General features: G+C 42.5%; 1 protein-coding gene and 1 long non-coding RNA gene across 5 annotated transcripts in view; one reads left to right on the plus strand and one right to left on the minus strand.

Moving 5' to 3' along the window:
• Positions 1 to 21237, minus strand: part of ZFYVE1 (zinc finger FYVE-type containing 1) — a 47081-nt gene that overhangs the window by 9072 nt on the left and 16772 nt on the right. For 2 of the 4 annotated variants that reach the window (XM_008544619.2, XM_070593543.1), the window contains exons 3-5: positions 16460 to 16964; positions 12059 to 12273; positions 1072 to 1178 (exon numbers count right to left, since the gene is read on the minus strand). In XM_008544619.2, coding sequence (XP_008542841.1) covers positions 1072 to 1178; positions 12059 to 12273; positions 16460 to 16964 — 827 coding nt within the window. Of the gene's footprint in view, positions 1 to 1071; positions 1179 to 4433; positions 4564 to 12058; positions 12274 to 16459; positions 16965 to 21237 lie in introns of those variants that run through there. The other 2 variants (XM_008544620.2, XM_070593544.1) reach the window with 2 other exon arrangements.
• LOC139079328 (uncharacterized) lies at positions 4593 to 20395 on the plus strand. The gene is made up of 4 exons (XR_011532876.1): positions 4593 to 4851; positions 10631 to 10910; positions 11958 to 12291; positions 19674 to 20395. It is a non-coding gene; the product is annotated as an uncharacterized lncRNA (long non-coding RNA).

Here is a 21237-nt window from a genome sequence, read left to right on the forward strand (position 1 = left end):
TGCACTCTAACCCTGACACACAGCATTTAAATCCCCTGGGCTCCATCAGACAAGTCACCAGACTGTGCCTTAATAGCCATCAACAGCTCAAATTAATCCAGTGATCCTCAAAGTGTAGTCCCCGACTAGCAGCATCAGCATCCCCTAGGAATTCACCAGAAATGCAAATTTTCAGGCCCTACGTCAGACCTACTGAATCAGAACCCATGGGGGCAAGGCCCAACAATCTGTTTGAACATGTCCTTCCGGTTTTTCTGATGCATGCTAAAACTGGATAATCACTGCTCTGATCCCCCTGTAACAAACTGTGGTCCATGGGCCAGCAGCACAGGCAGCACCCAGGAGCTTGTTAGAAATGCAGAACCTCACCCAGACCTGCTGATTCGGTCCACATTTTAACAAAATCCCAAGGTGATGCACACACAGATTAAAGCTGGAGAAGTACTGCCCTAACTCAATGTTCCCAACTAAGGCCACACATTAGCATTCCCTGTGGAGCCTTTTAAATACACCAATGCTGAGGCCCCACCCCAGCTCCATTAAATGAGACTCCTTGGAGGTGGGTCCCAGGCCTCGATAATTTTGAAAGCTCCCTGGATCATTCTAATGTGCTCTAAGCGTTTGCCTTCATAGTGAAAGGGATCAGCTGGGATAGATACCCACCGCAGCACGCTACACACTGGGCTGCCAAATATTAGCTGAATAAATGGAATGACTAGGATTTAAAGCCCTGGTAGGAGAAATATAGAAAAACAGACAACCTCAAGTTTTCTGTGGTAAAAACTGCCCCAACCAGTCAATTTCACATCTAAACTAGGTTGGAATCTTCAGGGGATTCTCCATAACCATGTGTTCTGGAATCCCCTGCAACCTCAAAGTGTGGTTTCCACAACCACTAGGATCACCTGGGAACTTGCTGGAACTACACCATCTCAGCCCCCACCCCATCCTTAAATCAGCATCTGTGAGTTAACCAGACCCCAGGTGATTTGCATGCATACTGAAGTCTGAGAAGCACCATGCTAGTCCTCTTTTCCCAAGGTGTGGAGATGGATGGCTGGCCTCACTTACCCACAGCTGAGGCACAAGGAGGAGCAGGTGAAGTACTCATCTGGAAAAAAGGAGCTGTGTGCCATCTGGTCATCGGGGATCTCACCGCTGAAGCGGTCGCTCAGTGCCTGCCGAGGAGGGAAGGACACATGAAGGCACTCTGCAGAGCGCCCTGTGCTTGGGCCCTTCCACTACTTTCTAAGATCCCCTCACTGCGGGCGGATTTCTTACAGGCTCCACAGCCAGAAGAGGGAGCCCAATGACTTCTGCTCCTTACCGTCAACCTTCTTGGCCCAACTTGCACCAATCCTCACCACAGGGAACCTCAGAAAGAACCAGCCCATTGCCCAAGAGGTCAGAAGTAAGCAAAGTTACTGTCCTTTCCTAATTACCTTGGAGGTTACAAACTTCTCACACACTCAGTCATACAAAACCACCACGGATACTGACTGATGCCCGTTTCATCCTTGTGAAGCTGGTACCAAGAAACCGAGGCTCAAGAAGGTGGCTCGTCTTGAAGTCAGGGAGAGGCAGAGTGAGAAATGAGCTGGGAGTTGCCTGGCCTTCTGTCCCTTTCTAACCACAGGCACTCAGTGGAGTTTACTATCTCAAGGTAGAAAAATGTCAGCCAAAAAAACAAAGAAGAATTATTATAGTGTCTGGCAGCCTTTTATCAACTACAGTAACCTAAAAGGCAGCAAATGGTCAAAATAAACGCCAAGAAGAAAGACAGCGTATTTGCAGAAGCAAACTGAAAATGTTATGTTGAAAGGGAGCTTCCATTTCTAACCCTCTGTGGTCACTCATTACTTTATATTGAAAGTATTCTTCAGGCTGATTTTTTCCTGCCAGGCCCTTAGTCATACTCAGTAGAAAAGTTATATAAGTTACACAGAGATGGGCTTTTCAGGCTTTAAATATCATTAAATGCACACAGTTCCAAGCTTCTAACTTTCGATCTCCCATTCTGAGGGAGCCAGGCACTATTCGGGGGAAGAGAAGGAAAAGCAGCCTAAAACAAAAGGACAAGATGTTACTTCCTTCAGTAAAAAGGCAAAAGGAATTTTAAGATGAGATTTGGGAAAAGGGCAGATTAGGTTTTAAAATAAGGTTCTCAAGCTCTGAAGAGAGTTTCACTTAATGAGAACTTGTTAAAGTTCCTTTTCCTTTTTTCAATGAAGTCTTAACACCATGAGTCACAAACGCAAGTGTTTACAAAGACACGTGACATCCGTGTTGAGTCAGGTCAGGTGTAAGACAAGAGTAGCGGCAAGGAATGTGTCAAACTGAGGGTGCGTGACCCACCTAAGAGCTGCCAAATTCAGCTTCTGTGGGAAAACGCTCAGGCCCACAGAACACCATCAGCAGCCATGGCCGACCGAGTGCAATCCTTGACTTGGACCAAAAGAAAAAAGTTCTGTCCTCTTGGGGCTAACTTTGTAAAGAGTAACTTAAGGAAAGCACTAAGATTTTTGAGACAATATAAATGAATATACATATGCATATTAATGAGAATAAATGAGAAGCAGGGCAAGCAGAATCACTCACTAGCCTACACCGTCCTCCCCTCTCCTACTTTGAAATGCAGCCCATCCTTTGTGGGTTTTTCTGGTCTCACCTCTTCCACGAAGCCTCTCCAACCACTCTAGACACACCATGCTCGGCCTTCTACGCACACCTGTTGTCCTCAACGCCTCAACTAGGTATTGAGTAATTGGCAATGATGCAAAGCGATGGGCCAGTTGTATGTATTTACCTCCCAGACAAGAAGTTTCTACCTTTGTAACCTTCTCTAACTCCTAATAAAGGTCCTAAGAGGCACGCAACTAGGACCTCTGGAATGAAGGGCCCCAGCATCAACCCCCATACGCACACACCAACCCCTGCCCTCCCCTCCTCACCTTGGCCTTGGATGTGCCAGGCTTCATCCCAGGCCCACAGGCCCTCAAATTTAAGGCTAACTACTCTCTGATTGGCCAAATTACTAACAACTCTCAGGGCTAACTACTCCCTAATTGGCCAAATTACTGATTTCTCTAACAGGTGTGTGCATAACTCTCTGGGGTTAACTTGTGGGAAAACAGCATTATCTTCCTATAGCATCAATTTACTGAAAGATTTGGGGAGGAAGTTATTTTTATATAACAAACATGGAAACAGTTGGAAACTAAATGGAAATTTTGCATAAATAAAACACGAGTCCCCCAAAGTCATTTCAGCTTGCAGTTGGCAGCTTTGCACTCTGTGTGCCTCCATTTCTGTGAAATGGGGATGCTGGTAGTACCCCTCAGTAGGGGTCTTCCTGGATTACACTGTGATGGTCCCCACGTGGAGCACTTGGCATAGAATGAGAGCTCAGAAAACATTAGCTACCATTATTAATACCATTTTTATTATTTTTTATGCTGAGAATTTTCTTATTTTCTTCCCTAGATACCCTCACTACCTAATTCAGGTAACGCAGGAAATATAAGAACTCTCCTTTCCATGATAGCTCACTGGTCTTCACAGCTGCATCTGTGGGTGAATATTCAGCTGCAAGAATGCTTATGTATCTAAGGAGGTGATACAGAAGGCAAGGAAAAAAAAGAGAGATAACTAAGGAATGTAGAAGGCACTGAAGAGGTAAAAGGAAAACCAAAGAAGAGCCTTTTTAGCTCCAGAGTTTTTTATTTTAAACAGGTAAATGAAAGGATAAGCTAAGTACTAGTTTTCTTTGGGGAAAATAATATCAAATGTAGCATGAGTTCAACAGCTGGGTTGAATTCAGGGGGGATGCACTCCCCAGTAAATATAAAACTGCAGCCTAATAATAGTGACAGCACAAGGTTCTTTCTGTCCCAAACCCACGTGGCCTGGTTCACTTCTCTGAAAGTTCTTCAGAAAAATGGGGGCATTTCTAAGGATCTCAAGGCTTGGCGTGAAACAATCTGCAGGCTGATTCCCGTGGTACATATGCCCCTAGCACCTCCAGCACTGCCTGCCCTAGACAAATTAACTGCTGGCTTATGTTGGCCAAGGCAACAGTAAACTCTTATGACATCAGAAAGAGAAGAATTCCTAGACTAACCAGCCTCATCACTCCAGATGCTGGTCACCCATCTTCTCGAATGCTGGGTGACACAATAAGCATCTCACTTCCCTCACAAGCCACAGAAGAGCTGGCAGTCAGTAATGAATCAGACCTTGACAAGCTTCAGGAGGACTTACATGAACCAAGAGTATGGAATAGAACAGTAACTGTTAAAAAAAAACTGACGTTAGTGTGTTTCAGATACAAGGGTAAGGAGAAACTGTCCTCCTTCCTCTGAAACCTGATTGTTCCTTTCCAGTGTAGACACTACCACCTAATCCATATACTTTGTCTTTCAAAAACTCCAAACCTCACATCATTCCAAGGTTTCTGGGGCTCTCCTCCTCCTGAGGTCCCAAAGGTGTAATAGAAAGGCAAGGAAGGACCTCTCCCATTTGAGGTGGCAAGTCTGGAAAAGGTTGCCTGGAGACCAGATGATCTTGAACTTTAGTTGCCTTGGCAACAGTATGGCTCTTTCTATTGAACTTGTGAGGTTAGTCCCAGTCATCAAAGGCTAGCAGTGAATTTTCTGATTCAAAATGGAGATTCTTATGTAATTAATGGTGCCAACTTGCGACAAAATATAACAATAAATACTTAATAGATGCTTCCTGACGTGACAGAATTGGAAAGTCATTTCTACATTTAGAGATCAGAGACTAAAGAAGGTATTATAGAAAACCTATACGAATTCAGCTTTAAAACGGTCCTCTTAATTATTCAGAACTGTAAGTACAGACAAGAGTTAATCCAATATTCAATTCCCTTATTCAATAGGGATGTGAGCATCTCTTTTCTTTAAACAGATTATCTGCTCAGTGAGGTCATGCTCTGCTGGTAGGTATCTGGGCTGTTGCTACAGTGGAATCTGAGCAAAGGAGTGAGAGGTCAAGAAGTGGGAAATAACTCAGCTGGAAGAAAGGGACTGGGGCCTGGACCACAACATGGCTGAATGCAGGAAGAGTGATCAGATCAGCAGGAATCAGGAAACACACGGGCAAGACACTAGAGCAGAAAGAGACTACAGATCTCTCTCTCACTCGCTCATTCCACAAACTTTTCAATTTTCCTCATTAATTACATTTCCTGTTCAATAAAGAACATGAAAAATAGCACTTAGGCTCCCTTTGAATCCAACAGTGCTACATCAATCAGGTGGAACCTCATAAGGAAGATATAGCTAATAACTTTTTAAAGTATACTAATGGCATTAAAAAGAATGAGGTATTATGTACTAACATAGAAAGATATCCAAGATGCATAATTAAGTAAAAAAAGCAAGTTGCACAATATATGAATGGTATGATCCCATTTATGAAAGGAAAAAAGATATATGTTCGTATGTGTGTGTATCCATATATATAGGCACTTATATAGCACTGAAAATTTCTAGAAGCATACACAACAAAGTATTAACAATGGTTATCACAGACAGAGGGAGGGAGAGGAGAAAAGGGGACTTGTACCTTAAACGTTTTTGTACTATGTGAATTGTTTATCACGAACACACATTGCGTTTTTTTTTTAAGATTGGCACCTGAGCTAACAACTGTTGCCAATCTTTTTTTTTTCCTGCTTTTTCTCCCCATTTCCCCCCAGTACATAGTTGTATATTTTTAGTTGTGGGTCCTTCTAGTTGTGGCATGTGGGATGCTGCCTCAGCACGGCCTGACGAGCGGTACCATGTCTGCGCCCAGGATTCAAACCAGCGAAACCCTGGGCCACCGCAGCAGAGTGTGCGAACTTAACCACTCGGCCACAGGGCTGGCCCCAAACACATGTTGCTTTTGTAATTTAAAAAATGCCTTTAAATAACCCAATACTCAAATACAACTTATAGGAATGCCCTTTCTAAAGACAGCTGGCAATATGTATCAGGAACCTTTAAAGATGGCCACACTCTCTGACCTTCTTAGAAGTGGAATAACTATTGAGAAGGAATATAGCACAGGGTTAAAAGCAGAGCCTTGAGAGCCAGACTACCTGGTTCAAATTCCCCACCACTTACTAGATGAGTCATCTCGGGCAAATTAATTAACTTCTCTGTGCCTGCACTTCTTTACCTCATAGAGTTGGTATGAGGATTAAATGAATTAATACACGTGCAGTGCAGAGCATCACACGTGGCATGCAGTAAGCACTATAAAGGCTGGCCAGCAGTAGCAGTGGTGAGAGTTGTAATTTATCCCAAGGAAATAGGCAGAATGTGGACCAATCCTTTAAATACGTGGAAAATATAGTAAGGAAAAATGGAAACCACTGTTAAAGTAAGGGCAGAATTACAATTGTCCCTTCATATCCGAGGAGGATTAGTTCCATGAGCCCAGTGATACCAAAATCCATGATGCTCAAGTCCCTTAACTAAGATGGCATAATATTTGCATATAACCTACACACACCCTCTGTATACTTCAAATCATCTCCAGATTACCTATAATACCTGATACAATGTAAATGTTATGTAAATAATTGTTATACTGTATTGTTTAGAGAATAAGGACAAGAAAAAAAGTCTGTCCACATTTAGTTGGTTGAATCCACAGATGCGGAACCCAAGGATACGGAGGGCCGACTGTACTAAATGTAAAAAATGATCCATCCACATAAATGAAAAGCATGCAGCTATTTTAAAAGCATGTTTTCATGGAATATTTAATGGCATGGAAAAACGCTAGGCTTCAATGTTCCATGAAAAAAAGCAAGGTATATAATTGCACATACATACATCATGACCCAAATTCTCTTTTTAAAATAGCAAAGAATCATATAATACCACACTTTATTTTTTATGCACTTAGTTTGCATTTTTTTGCTCTTATAAAGAATGGTGCTATTAATATCCTCATATAGGTCTCCCTGTGTCCTGTGGAAGAGCTTCTTTAAGGAAAGTTCCTAGAAATGATATGGCTAGAATATATAGTATGCATATCTTCATCTATACTAGATATTTCTAAATAGCATTTCAAAGTGGTTGTACTAATTTTAGTTTCAACTGGCAGTTTATAAGAGTTTACACTGCTTCATATACTTTTTGACATTTTATTGCCAGACTTTTCAGTGTCTGCCCTTGTATGATTGGGGTTCTAATCTTCATTTCTTTGATTACTAGAGTTGAAATTTCTTTATTTGTGCATGACAGTTTTTGATTGCCTCTTATGTGATTTGTCTCTCCATTTTCCCAAAAGGTTTATTTTTTCCTGAAAATATTCCTACATATTTTATCTAAAATAAAGAGAAAATCATATTTAAAACTCATATAAATCATATTAGAACATATTCCTAGCCTTCTCGAAGTGTCTGTTCAGTGAGTTAGTGAGGAACTGGACGAGGTAAAGAATACCAAGGGGAGAAAGAAAAAACCAGGAGGAACAGGAAGCCCAACAAGTTATTTTGGCATCGATAATTTATCTGTTTATGCCCATCCCCACTCTTTTGTTCCACAAAGGATTCAAAACTATTTGTAAAAGTAAATACAACATAAAACAAAATAAAAAATAAGTGGAGAAAAGAACAGACAGTCATACACTGCCATGACGTATGAAGACTTCAGTTAGAGTGTATCTTAACAGCAATAAAACTCTACCGGGTCAATTTGCCTAATGCAGACCTTAAAGGTAGCTTTTTAGTAGAGTGATAATAAGAGAATTAGTAACTTCTAATATAAAGAAGAGTGTTAAAAACAAAACAACCAAAAAAAGACAAAAACAATTTTTTCAAGGATTTAAGTTGTAAGAACCCCACCATTCTTCAGGGAGAGCCCAAAACTCATGCTTCAACAGATGACTCCCTGCCATGGACAGCAGCAGTGGGTCCCATGTCTCAGTACAGCACAGCCCCTGGCTCAGAGGATGGAAAATACAGGGTCCAGGTGAGGACACCAGTTACCACAGCTCATCAGAACTCCAGCTGACCAGGCTCATTTTAATCACAGAGAGCTTCATGAATCATATCACCTCAGAAGAATACAGTGTAACTATTTTTCTCAAAAGTGCCTAACAAACCGCCCTGGAGCAGGACATCCAAGACTTCTGAGGGTAAAATCTCTGAGCACTAATTACTGCTCACAGCACGGGGTGTCCCTGACGGTCTGGTTTCAGCATTAAGCTGGGTTAGCTTTGAGAAGACCTAAGGAACTCAATAACCCAGCCATTGGCCTAGTTGTCAAAATTCATATTGATCAGATTTACAGCTCTTTGTATAACACTGTATGCATTCAGCCTCTTTCAAGAATGTTTGCAATACTTGGGTGTAATCTTCCCCTTTGACTACCTTTGAGCCATTACAAGGACATTAGCCAGTACGTCTAAGTATACTTCAACCTCAAATTCTAATTAGAAGTATGTATTTGATGAATTATTCAAATATAACCATTTCTCATAGTTTTCTTTTTCCTTAATATTATTCATAACAGTTACTTACTGAACAGTTACTATATACCAAGTACTTTGTTTCTTAAAGTATGTTGTTCTCATTTAATCCCTACCTCAACTTTATTAGGAACATTCTATTATTACCCCTATCTTACAGATAAGGAAAAAGGTTTGAAGAAGTAGAATAGGGCAAAGATTTTTGTCTATCTTGTTCTCCACTACATTTTCAGCACTCCAAACTCGACCTGGCACATAGATGCACTCATTTATTTGTTGAATGAATGAATGAACAAATAAACTAATTTGCCAAACCAAGCAGTTGGTAAGTAGCAGAACTGGGATTCCAATACAAGTCTGACTCCAGAGCCCAAGGTTTTAACCACTGTCTTAGTCCGTTCAGGCTGCTGTAACAAAATACCACAGAACGGGTAGCTTGTAAACAAGAGAAATTTATTTCTCACAGTTCTGGATGCTGGAGGTCCAAGATCAGGGTGCCAGCATGGTCAGGCTCTGGTGAGGACCTGCTTTCTGGTTCATAGCTGGTGCCTTCTCACTGTGTCCTCACTTGGTGGCAGAAGCCAGGGAGCTCTCTGGGGCTCCTTTCATAAAGGCATTCATCTCATTCATGAGGGCTCCACCCTCATGACCCCATCACCTTCCCCAGGGCCCTCCTAAGACCATCACATTGGGCATTAGGATTTCAACATACACATTTTGGGGAGAACACAAACATATCAGCCTAGAGCAACCACAAACCTCTTTTGGAGGGGGTAACTTTTCATTATGATATAATTTCAAACTTGTAGAAAAGCTGCAAGAATGGTACAAGGAACTCTCATATACAATTTACCCAGATTCACTAATTGCTTACATTGTGCCCCACTTTTAAACTCAACAGATTAAGCAAATCAGCAGATGCCCAAAGTTGTAAACCTGGGCCTGCCTAGCTTTAAGCCAAACCCCCTTCTCATATCCCTTCCCCCCCATCCCTCCCAGTCCTGGTCTCTATCCCCTGACACTCTGGGCATCCTCATATCCCAGCTCCAATCTTCTTGTCAACATTTGCCTGTCCTCTCTCCAGATCCCAACGCCCAGCATTGCCCCAAAGGCCCTGCCCCCTTCCTGCTCTTCTGCCCTAGGCCTGCAGGCACGGAAACACAGAGGTGTGTGCAAAGCAAACCACGAAAGGGAAGTAGTATTTGCAGGGATCCATTTGATAAATTCATTATAAAAATGGTAAATTAAAGAAGTGCATATTAAAGAGATTGTGTTGAAATAAAATCTTTGAAATACTAAAGACAGGCAAAATAGAAAAGAAGATACCAAATATGCAAAAATATTTAAATAGGATTCTATATCCAACTATGTGAAATGACAGAACTGCAATAGATGTTCACTGCTTATATATATATATATATACACACATACACACACCTCTTTGATATAATCTTCTACTTCAAGAGAATATAACCTAGGAAAATAATTGCAAATATAGAAAGAGCTTTTATGATATTCAGTTGTGGTGTTATTAATAATAAAGTCCAACAATCGTTATTTTGATACAGTTAGACAATGAATAATGCGCAGCTATCAAAACTATTTATAAAGACCATATAATAAATATAGTAAAATATCTATGATGTTACATGGGAAAGGATTACAAATTTACATCTATAATATGATGACAAGCTGTATTTTTTTAATGCATGTCACACACACCGCAGGGGCACACATTAAACGGTTGACAATGGCTGTGCCTAGGAGGAGGGATGACATATGGTCTTTGATTTCACTGTTATACTCTACTGTTGTATCCACATTGTCTACACTTAAGTGTGTATTCATAATATAAGCCAGACAATATGAAATTAGACAAATGCAATATAAATGGATCAATGAACAAATTGTCCAAAAATTAGAATTCTTATTTCGATAACGGTATCAACAACTTTTAAATTTCCTTTGGGAAAACTTTTCCCAGCTTTACTGGGCCCAGGGAATGCTTTGAGCAATGCATGTGTGATAAGACATCAAAATTCCATTGACACTACCTAACCAATTCTAAAATGGCGATTTTCAACAATCAGTAATACCTCAAATCATAGTCTCAACTATCTCATTCTGTTCTTGCCCATAGTGCCACTGTTCCAGTGATTGCTTGCCTGTTCATGACTATAATAATGTAGGAGTGAGGTGATAATGCCTAATACAGTGATGTCCACCTACCCAGGTACCCAGGAGGCCCAGATGCTATTTGATAAAGAAGGGGCAACAGACTGATCCTCAAGGGCCTCAGATGGGTTACACAGCACCCGTCATGGCTGAAGGGATAGCAGCCTACCCATGTGGCAGGCTCTCTTTGTCACAAAGAAGCAAGGAGCATCCATCAGGACAGGAGAAGTGGAATCTGTGGAATGGCAAGTTGCTTTATAACAGGTTTTTACTGTATTATCAAAACAATACATTGATACTACTGCTGAGATACACAAGAAAAACAATTCACCTGATTTTAAGGGACAAAGATACAATGCTTAGAGAAGAGTTTCCCAAAAGATGGGCATCACTGGTATATACAAGATGAATTTTAGGGGGCATAGGACATGACTGTAGGTGATACACTGAATATCACCAAATTCCACAAGAGAAATTACTCTCGTTTCAATTCTTTTTCAAAATGTCAGATTCTGTTAAGGAGAAAGTCACACTTAGGTAACAGTATATCTTTATCATCTCCTGAACTCTTGCTAAGCAATCTTCTAAAGTCTCAGAACCTTCCATAAGCAACAGTCTCTAACAAGTATGTAATGTACTTTATCTGTTGAGAGGCAGGAGAGTCTGCATGGTTGTGAGAAGCTCTGCAGTAAAGGAGCCACAGTTTATGCCTGCTGCCACTTAGTAACTGCATGCAACCAATTACTTCACCTCTCTGTGCCGCAGTTTCCTCTGCAAAATGAGGATGGTAATAGTACTTAACTCATGGAGTTGGTGTAGGATTAAATGAACTAATCTATATATAGTCCTTTGAACTTCGGTACATAACAGTAATTACTGTTAAATTCTGTTATCATGTGTCTGTTTTTGTTTTTTGTCTTGGTAAATTTCTACCTGTGATACTAGTTTTCCATTTTTAGTGATAACAAAAAAAAGTTTCCTTCTTGAATAAATTAATTTAGGTTAAAAAGAAAAAGAGAGGGCGGGGTGATGAGTCCATAAAAAGGCAAGCAAAGGCTGTCCAGATAACTGAGCCTCCACATGAGGGCAACTCACCTGGGCGGGCCACACCACCCAGAAATGAACGCTTTGTCATATCGCCTAAAAGCCTACCTTTTCTCTGTGACAAGGACCTGTCACTGTTTAACTATCACCCAAGATTCCTCTGTACTTGTGTTCCTAGCAAGACAAGATCATTCGACAGGTGCAAACTCCACTCATGCACTTCTCTTTCTTACAACCTCTCTTTCCAGACCCGGTTTCCAATCACCAGCACCAACAAAAGCTGGAGAACTGCGTGTTCTCACCACCTACTGGTCCCCCAGAGAGGCACTCGGGGCAGGAGCCAACTGACCTTCAGGGCTTTGAAGATGACCCCGGGGTGCCGGGGAGATCGGGTAGTGTTGTTCTCGAGTTGCTGCTCCAGAGCACGCCGCAGCCCAGAGAAGTCCGTGGGAGGGTTGTAAGTCCTCGTGCCCTTGTAGTGAATGGAACTGAAGGCTTCAGGGAAGCGGCCCAGCTTCCGGAACCGGTCCTGGATAAGCTTCTCTGGCACCTCTGAGGGGTGATCTGGACAAGCAGAAACAGGTACGTGAACAGGGAGTGACCTTTTTTAAAAAAAAAAGTTTCCTGTCTTTCATCATAAAAGTAATACAGAGTCTGACTCCACATATATAAAGTACATAAACAGGCAGAACTAATCTATGCCGTTAGAACTCAGGTTACCCTTCCCTAGAAGGGAGCATGAGCACGGCTGCTGTGAAGTGGGTGCTGATGTGTCACGATCTGGGACTGGCTGCATAGGTACATTCAGGTTGTGAAAATTCATCATGTTATCCACTTTTGATATGATGTGCACTTTTCTGCATGTACATTATATTTCAAGGAAGTCTTTTTTTTTCAATCCGCTCATTGTAAAAAATCCAACTTATCTCAAAACATAAAAGGAAAGAAATGTATGTCCTCTGCTCCCTCCTAGTCCCCAAAGGTAACTACAGTTCAATATTTGCCCTTTCAGGCTTTTTTTTCCCTACACACTTACCAACACATACATGCAACTTGCTTTTATCACTTAATAACATACTGTATGTGTCTGTCCTTGTCATGATACGTTCTCAGAAGTTCCTTATTCTTTTTAATAGCTACATAGTCTTCCATCCTATGGACATATTTAATCATACACCTACTAATGACCATTTAGAATAAATAGCTACCTTGAAAATGCTGGTCTTGTGCTGGTGAAGCTGCAGACAAACTGCCAATGTATGACAGTATTCCCCCATAGTTTCAGCAACTTTTTTTTTTTTTTTTTTTTTAAAGATTTTATTTTTTCCTTTTTCTCCCCAAAGTCCCCCGGTACATAGTTGTGTATTCTTCGTTGTGGGTTCTTCTAGTTGTGGCATGTGGGACGCTGCCTCAGCGTGGTCTGATGAGCAGTGCCATGTCCGCGCCCAGGATTCGAACTAACGAAACACTGGGCCGCCTGCAGCGGAGCGCGCGAACTTAACCGCTCGGCCACGGGGCCAGCCCCCTCAGCAACTTTTATCCAGAAATTTGGGGAATGGTAATACAAATGGATTCAATAAATATTTTGGAGGTAAAAGTTGGAAGGACTTTTTAATTTAAATTCCTTTAATATTTTAACAACAACAAAATCACTCCAATTAATACTGGAGATATGGCGTTAGTGCAAATTTAAAGCTAGAGTCATCAAGAGAAATAGTCAACATTCTGCAGTTAATCCCTAACCCCATCTCCTCCTGAACTTTCCCTGTGTCAGTAGCTTTTGAAAGAAGAAACAGGCAGTATCCCAGGGCAGCCCATCAGTGGCTGATTTCTCCCAAAGCCACCCAGGAGCACAGCCTGACTACCTTCGCTTCCTCCCCACATCATCTCACAGCTTGTCCCTGGACAGGCTTGTCCCTGAATCACTGGCTCCCAAATTATCATGGGAGCTTGATTCTGCTCACCTGTCAAACAGAGGTAATTCATTTCCCTACTAATTCCACCTAGAAATCCTCTATCCAGAAAAGGAACAGGATCAAACAAAATTAGAAAGTCTATGAGACAGAGAAAAATCTAATTATCAATTTGCCCCCAGTTCTGGCACCTCTTCTTCTACTCTACATAAACTCTGGCTGCCTTGGTTCCATCTTAAGGTTTCAAGAAGCAGCAATGGTATTCCAGAAACTGCTCTGGATTTAGGAGTCAGAGGACCTTGCTTTGAATCCCAATTTTGCAACTTACTAGCTGGAACCTCTTTGGTTACATAACTTAAGCTCTCTGAGTTCAGTTCCTTCATCTGTAAATTGGGGCTGCTACTGACTGGGCTGAATAACAAAGATACAGTAAATTAGCATTTATTTTTTAAAAAATCAAGCATAGTTCATGGCACAAAGCAAAAAAGTTACTTTTGAAGGGCTGGTTATTTCAAAATCCTGAACTGGAAATTAAACTTTCCCTTACCCAAGTTGTAAAGATCCAAAGTGGCATAAAACTGCTCATCATGGGAGGCATCCTAACGCCGGCATTTCCAACCTTCTCTCCTTACCGGAGATTCACCTGCTAACGAAACTCTTCTTCCATTCTAGAACGTTTATATTTCTCATCTTCCCATTAGACCCAGGGCCTTCAGATTCTAACTCCTTAATATGGCCCCAGTCTGTCCACTTCCCTCCTACTGCCACTGCTCTGGCTCGGCCCCCATCATTTCTCATCTAGTACCGAGCTAACCTCCTGGCTGGTCTCCCTGCTTCCAGGCACACCTCTCTAGTTCATCCTGCAACAGGCTGCTGGGGGATCTTTTGAAAATATAGACCTGATCATATAACTCCTTGCTTAAAATCCTTCAGGGACTCCTGTCATACCTGAGAACTAAGTCAAGGCCATACATGATCTCAACCCTGAGTGTCTCCACCATTCCCTCCTGCACAACCTATGCTTCAGACACACTGAGGCTCTTTGTTTATTAATTCAGCAAACATCTGATGAGAGCCTACTATGTGTCATCTTTATTAATTCAGCAAACATCTTATGAGAGCCTACTGTGTGTCAGTGCTCATCCAGGCTCTTTAGATATAGCAAGGTTCCTGCCTTCAAGGAGTTTCCATTCTAATGGAAAAAGACCAAAAACAAGTAAGCAAACGTACAGGATGGTTTCAGATAGTGATAGGTGCCCTGATGCAAATGAACAGATGATGTCATGAGGGGGTAGGCACTATGGTGCAGAAAGGACCACTTTACAAAGGGGGTGAGAGTTGAGTTGAATGTTAAAAATGCATGGCTAACCACTGGGGGAAGAGCATTCCATGCAAAGATGGGAACAGAGATGCAAAGGTGGGAACAGAGACCAGGCTGGGATGGCTAGTGGAGGGCGTGTGCACACACACACAGGGAAGGGAGAGGGGATGAAAGGGATAACTAGAGGAGTTCAGAGACACAGGCAAGAGTTAGGGTGAGGACACCATAAGTAGGAGTTTGGATTTGATTTTGATGTAGTAGAAAGCCACTGACAGGTTGTAAGCAAGAGTATGACATGATCTAAATTACAAATTAAGCTTTTAAAAGATCACTCTGGACACAGTGGAGAATGCACTCAAGGGGGCTGGAATGGGATTTAGGAAGCTACTGCAGAACGACTTGCAGTTCCCTGGACAGAACTTGCGCCTTTGAACCACCAGCATCTGCTCTTCCTAGAGCATCCTTCCTCCCCTCCCCTATCGAGCCAAGTCTCTGGAGTTCAAATGTTACCTCCTCTTTGCTAGATCCCGTTAGGAGTTGTAAAGTGTCCCTCTTCTGCACTCCCACAGCTCCAGTACCTACAACCACTACAGAACGGAACACACATGGTCTCCCCAACTAGACTGTGAGCAATTCAAGGGTGGGAATGGATTTTGTCAGCTTGGTGACCCAGTGGTCAGCATTCAACATTGTGCACTTAACAAACTTTGTTGACTGACTGAACAGGTAAATGATGTAACTATTTTAGGGGCCAACACTACTGTCCCCACCTGCATCCAATTACTGGCATTGCACCAGCTCCCTCATCCTCCCACTCAGCTGATGATCTTGCTTCCTATTTCTCTAAGATGACAGAAACAATAAAACAACTTACACACGCACCACATCTACCTACTTACCTGCAACCATGCCCATATACTCTACCTGCTCTCCTGTTGTTACGGGGGAACTGTCCATGCCCCTAACTAAGGCCAACTTGTCCACTTGTGCATCACTCCAACTGTTCCTGCTCCCTCTCTTACATCTGCATTGTTCCCTTTCTAGTGAATCATTCCCATCAGTCCACATGTATCTGCAATAATTCACATCTTAAATTTAAATAAGGGAAAACTCCTTGAAATCCCACACCAGCCTCCAGCTATCATTTCATTTGTCTGCTTGCCTTGATAGAATTCTTTGAAAGAGTTGAATATATTCACTACCTTAATTCTTGTCCTCCTATTCTCTCTTGATCCCACTCTGATCAGGCTTTCATGCCCACCATGCCTAGGAAACAGGTCTTATCCAAGACGCCAAGGACCTCTATACTGCCAAAGCTAACTGGCAATTCTCAATCCTCATCATGACCATAAGCCGATTTTCCATGGTTGATCACTCCATCTTTCTTCAGTTTCTTATGTCTTGCCCAGGCAGAGATCCTTCTGGGCAATCCACCACCATCAAGTTACTGCAGCCCAATGGCTGCCTCTTTGTACCCAGAAAGGTCAATCTGTGACACAGGACACTGTCTACTCACCAGAGCCTAACAGCTGAGTGTGCACAGTCTCATGGAAAATGATAACGGCGGGGCCCAGGGTGGACAAGGGGACATCCAGGCCACAGCGGGCAGTGGTAGCCTTGAGCTCCTTGGTGAAATGCTTCAGATAAGCTTCTGAGGCGTCCCCAAGGAACTTGAAGAGGTCATTATGCAGCCTGTCTGCGTGAGTTCGATAAATGACGAGATCTGAGATGGCCAGGACCTTAAGCAGCAGCCGTGTTCTCTGGCTTAGATTCACTGTAGCCCCCAAAAGCCCTTCCGTGTCTATCACTGCCACTTTGTGGACTGGGTCATACGCTGCCCACACGCCCACAGTGCAGGACTCCTGGGCAGGGGAGGTCTTGAAGACTTCACGCCCATAAAAGAAAGTGTGGTTGAGGGTATGAGACTTGCCATCACCAGTATTTCCGAAAATGGAAACCACCTTCAGATGCTGATCAGGTTTGCAGTCCAATTTCCTAATGAAGTCCTCTTCATTCGTTACCTTTCAAAAAAAAAAAAAGACAATGAAATATAGAGACTGCAAAATAGCTAGGTTTACCTGCAAGAAAAACAAGTGCTCCCAGGATCAAGGTCCTCTAATGACTTGTGAAGACAGCAAGGAAAAGAAGCCCCAGGATAACAGCCTCCCACCCAGCTCTTACCCTTATAAAACAGTTACTAGGAACTTTCAAAGCCTCAGCCAGTATAAGAACTTAGTGATCATGAAAGAGCTAAAACTATAAAACTCTTAGAAAAAGACATAGGGGCAAATCTTTGTCACTTGGGATTAGGCAATGGTTTCTTAGATAGGACACCAAAAGCAATCAACAAAAGGAATAAGAGATAAAACAGACCATCAAAATTAAAAACTTTTATTCTGCAAAGGACACCATCAAGACAGTGAAAAGACAACCCAAGGAATGGGAGAAAATATTTGTAAATCATCTGATAAAAGATACTCAACATCGGGGGTTGGCCCGGTGGCGCAGCGGTCAACTGCGCACGTTCCACTTTGGTGGCCCGGGGTTTGCCGGTTCGGATCCCAGGTGCGGACATGGCACTGCTTGGCATGCCACCCTGTGGTAGGCGTCCCACATATAAAGTAGAGGAAGATGGGCATGGATGTTAGTTCAGGGCCAGTCTTCCTCAGCAAAAAGAGGAGGATTGACAGCAGTTAGATCAGGGCTAATCTTCCTCAAAAAAAAAAAAAAGATACTCAACATCATTAGTTATTAGGGAAATGCAAACCAAAACCACAATGAGGGGCCAGCCCCAATGGCTGAGTGGTTAAGTTCATGCGCTCTGCTTCGGGAGCCCAGGGTTCGCTGGTTTGGATCCTGGGCATAGACCTGGCACCACTCATCAAGCCATGCTGAGGCAGCGTCCCACATAGCAGAACCAGAAGGACTTACAACTAGAATATACGACTATGTACTGGGGCTTTGGGGAGAGAGAAAAAAAGAGGAAGATTAGCAACAGATATTAGCTCAGGGCCAATCTTTCTCACCAAAAAGAAAAAAAAGGAAAAAAAAGAAAGAAAAAAACACAATGAGATACAACCTCACACCTGCCAGGAGGGCTATGATCAAAAAGATAACAACTGTTGGTGAGGATGTGGAGAAATTGCAATACTCACACATTGCTGGTGGGATTATAAAATGACACAGCCACCTTGGATACAGTGTGGCAGTTTCTCAAAAAGTTAAACATAGAGCCAGCCCTGATGACCTAGTGGATAAAGCTTAGGGCACTCCGCTTCAGCATCCCAGGTTCCGTTCTCAGGTGTGGAACCACATTACTCGTCTCTCAGTAGCCATGCTTTGGTGGTGGCTCAAATAAAAGAACCAGAAGAGCTTACAACCATACACAATGATGTACCAAGGCTTTGAGGGGGAAAAAGAAGGAAAAAGGAGGAAGATTGGCAACAGATGTTAGCATAGAGCAAATCTTCCCCTGCAAAAAACAAAAAAAATAAACAAAAAAAGTTATAGAGTTACCATATGTCTCAGCAATTCCACTCCTAGATATAGAGAACTGAAAACATATGTCCACACAAAACCTAAACATGAATGTATATAGCAACATTACTCATAGTAGCCAAAAAGTGGAAACAACCTACATGTCCACCAACTGATGAATGGATAAACAAAATGTGGTATAGCCAAACAATGGAATATTATTCAACCATAAAAAGGAATGAAGTACTGATAAATGCTACATGTTTGAACCTTGAAAACATTCTGCTAAGTTAAAGAAACCAGACACAAAATGCTACATATTGCATGATTCCATTTATATGAAATGTCCACAATAGGCAAATTCATAGAGACAGAAAGTATATTAGTGGTTGCCAGAGGTTGAGGGAAGAAGAGAATAGGGAGTGACTGCTAATGGGTATAGGGTTTCTATTTGGGGTGATGAAATGTTCTGGAATTAGATAGTGTAAGGGTTGTACAACTTTATGACTATACTAAAAACAATGAATTGTATACTTTAAAAGAGTGACATACATGGGATGTGAATTACATCTCAATTAGGCTATTTAAAAAGAGAAACTTCTTGGTCAAACTAATTCCTCTGTTTATAATTTAAAGAACACTGCAGTCCCTATAGAAAGTAAGGCCAGGAAGGAAGAGACCTGGTGCCAGTGAGATCCCAGACTGGAGCTCCAGAAAGATGCTCAGGGCCCCTACTCTCAGAATACAGAACCCCAGGGTCAGAGCTCCCAATCCAAACAGGCAATGCGCTGCTGCAGCTAAACAACTGATGAGCCTTCACACCAAGTATCCTCCAGCCACGAGAGAAAAAATACCTTCCTCCTTCTCAAGAGTGTTGGTTGATAAAAAGCAGTTAGAGAAATGTACACAGACCACTGGGTGCGATAATATGATAGGCCCTCATTTCCCACAACCTCATCAAGATGGTAAACCACTCGTTATTCTGTTAATGACATCATTACTGTTACATTATTAAGAGCCCTAATGTTGATGATAACACTAACAATTTTCTGAATGCCCAGTACCATGACAGTGCCCTCCACCAGATCCATGAGGGCAGGACTGTCTATCTTATCTTTACATCCCTAGCAGTTGGGACACAACCTGGCACAGAGGAGGCACTCAATATCTAGTTAATGAATAAATGAAGGAATGAATGCCAAGCACTTTGCTGGGTACTTTAATCACTTTTCTCCACCCTGTATTTTCCACAGTGCTTAACACACAGCAGCATTCAATAAACGGTGATGGGCTCACTGATCTCCCAGATAACCAAGAGGGAACAAGGAGTTACAGAGAACAGCCCATTTTGGACCAGTGTCACTCAGCCTGGTTCCAAGCTGCTCAGTTGGCCAACAAGAGGAACAAAACAAAAGCTCCATAAACCTCTACCAGCAAGGAGTCAGATAAGGTCAAGAGTAGCCGGCTGCAAGAGCCATCCACCTTCTCAAACAGTCCTCAGGAGGAAGATGAGGCCTGGAGATTTTCTCCCCTGGAAATCTACTCTGTCATGAATCCGTTAGCCCACAAAACAACTGCTATCCAGGATATGTAACAGCAAGCACAATTAAATGTCTCAGGACTCATATTGATTAAGTGCCCACCAAATGATGTACATAATATATATAAACAACTTGTTTGAGATGAAAATAAAACGCTCCCTGTTAGCATGTGGGGATATCGTTTTGGCACCTGGTGACCTGGGGTATGTTAAACACACACGTTCATGTGTTGGGCATACGCATCTGAGGCCACTGCAAAGAATTCTGGGAGGAGGAGCTCAAAGCCCTAGGTTGGTTTTTCTACTGACGAGCCCTGGACAATCATAAAACATGTACTGACTATGTTTTTTCACGTGTAAAATGACGATATAACCATCCTGGCCTCCCCTGACTAGGCAGTGGTCGCTAATTAAATAAATAGATAAATAAGAAAATGCCTGGCAAAGTGAACCATGCTTCATTTTTCCTTCTTCTGTCTTTCACACTATTTTGCTTCCTGTTAGACTACTCAAGTCATCCTTAACCTCTGGGCATTTTCCCCTGAGCCAGAAAGGAGAGAACAGCCTAGGCTTATGCAGTAGCAAGACTGGTTTTCAGTCAGGGGAGGAAAAGGTAAAGAAAAGATAAGATTCCTTTTGACGACGGAAGGAAGGGACCAGAAGGGAACAAGGCTCCTGCTCTACTTGTTCTGCCTGTTTGCAATCAACGATGCCACTTTGCTCCATTCCTGGAATGAAACAAGCTACCTGACTCTGAGCCCTGCCAACTGGCTACCCCACCCAACTCCACAACATTTATGAAATGGTCCTTGGCCCTGAGGCAACAGCAAAAGCAGGAGCAACACCAAAGCCAGCCCTCCCTAACTTCCACCTTCCATCTCCCCAAGGCTTGCTAGACCATCTCTCGGACCTCAGGCAAGTGAGAAACACCGAAATTCCACTCATGGCTTTGCCACTATGTGGCCTTGGAAAAGTTACTTAACCATTAAAGCCTCAGGGAAACAAGATAATAACAGATTCTACAACCCCCAGGGATACTGAGAGGACTAAATGAGATAAAGCATGGAAAGGGCCATAGCACAATGCCTGGCACACAGTTTCCCCACTGGGAAAACATCCAGGTGCACAGCAGGAGTAGATAAACTTGCACCTGCTTGTTGCTCAGAATTCAGGGACTGGATCAGCAATCTGGTGAGATCTAATCTGATTCTACCTAAAAATGAAAGCTCTCACTGCTAGCTTCTGATAACTCCTTCCCTCTCCCTCTAACCAAAACA

This window comes from Equus przewalskii, chromosome 25 (assembly GCF_037783145.1).
Source record: "Equus przewalskii isolate Varuska chromosome 25, EquPr2, whole genome shotgun sequence".
Classification (NCBI taxonomy): Eukaryota; Metazoa; Chordata; class Mammalia; order Perissodactyla; family Equidae; genus Equus; species Equus przewalskii.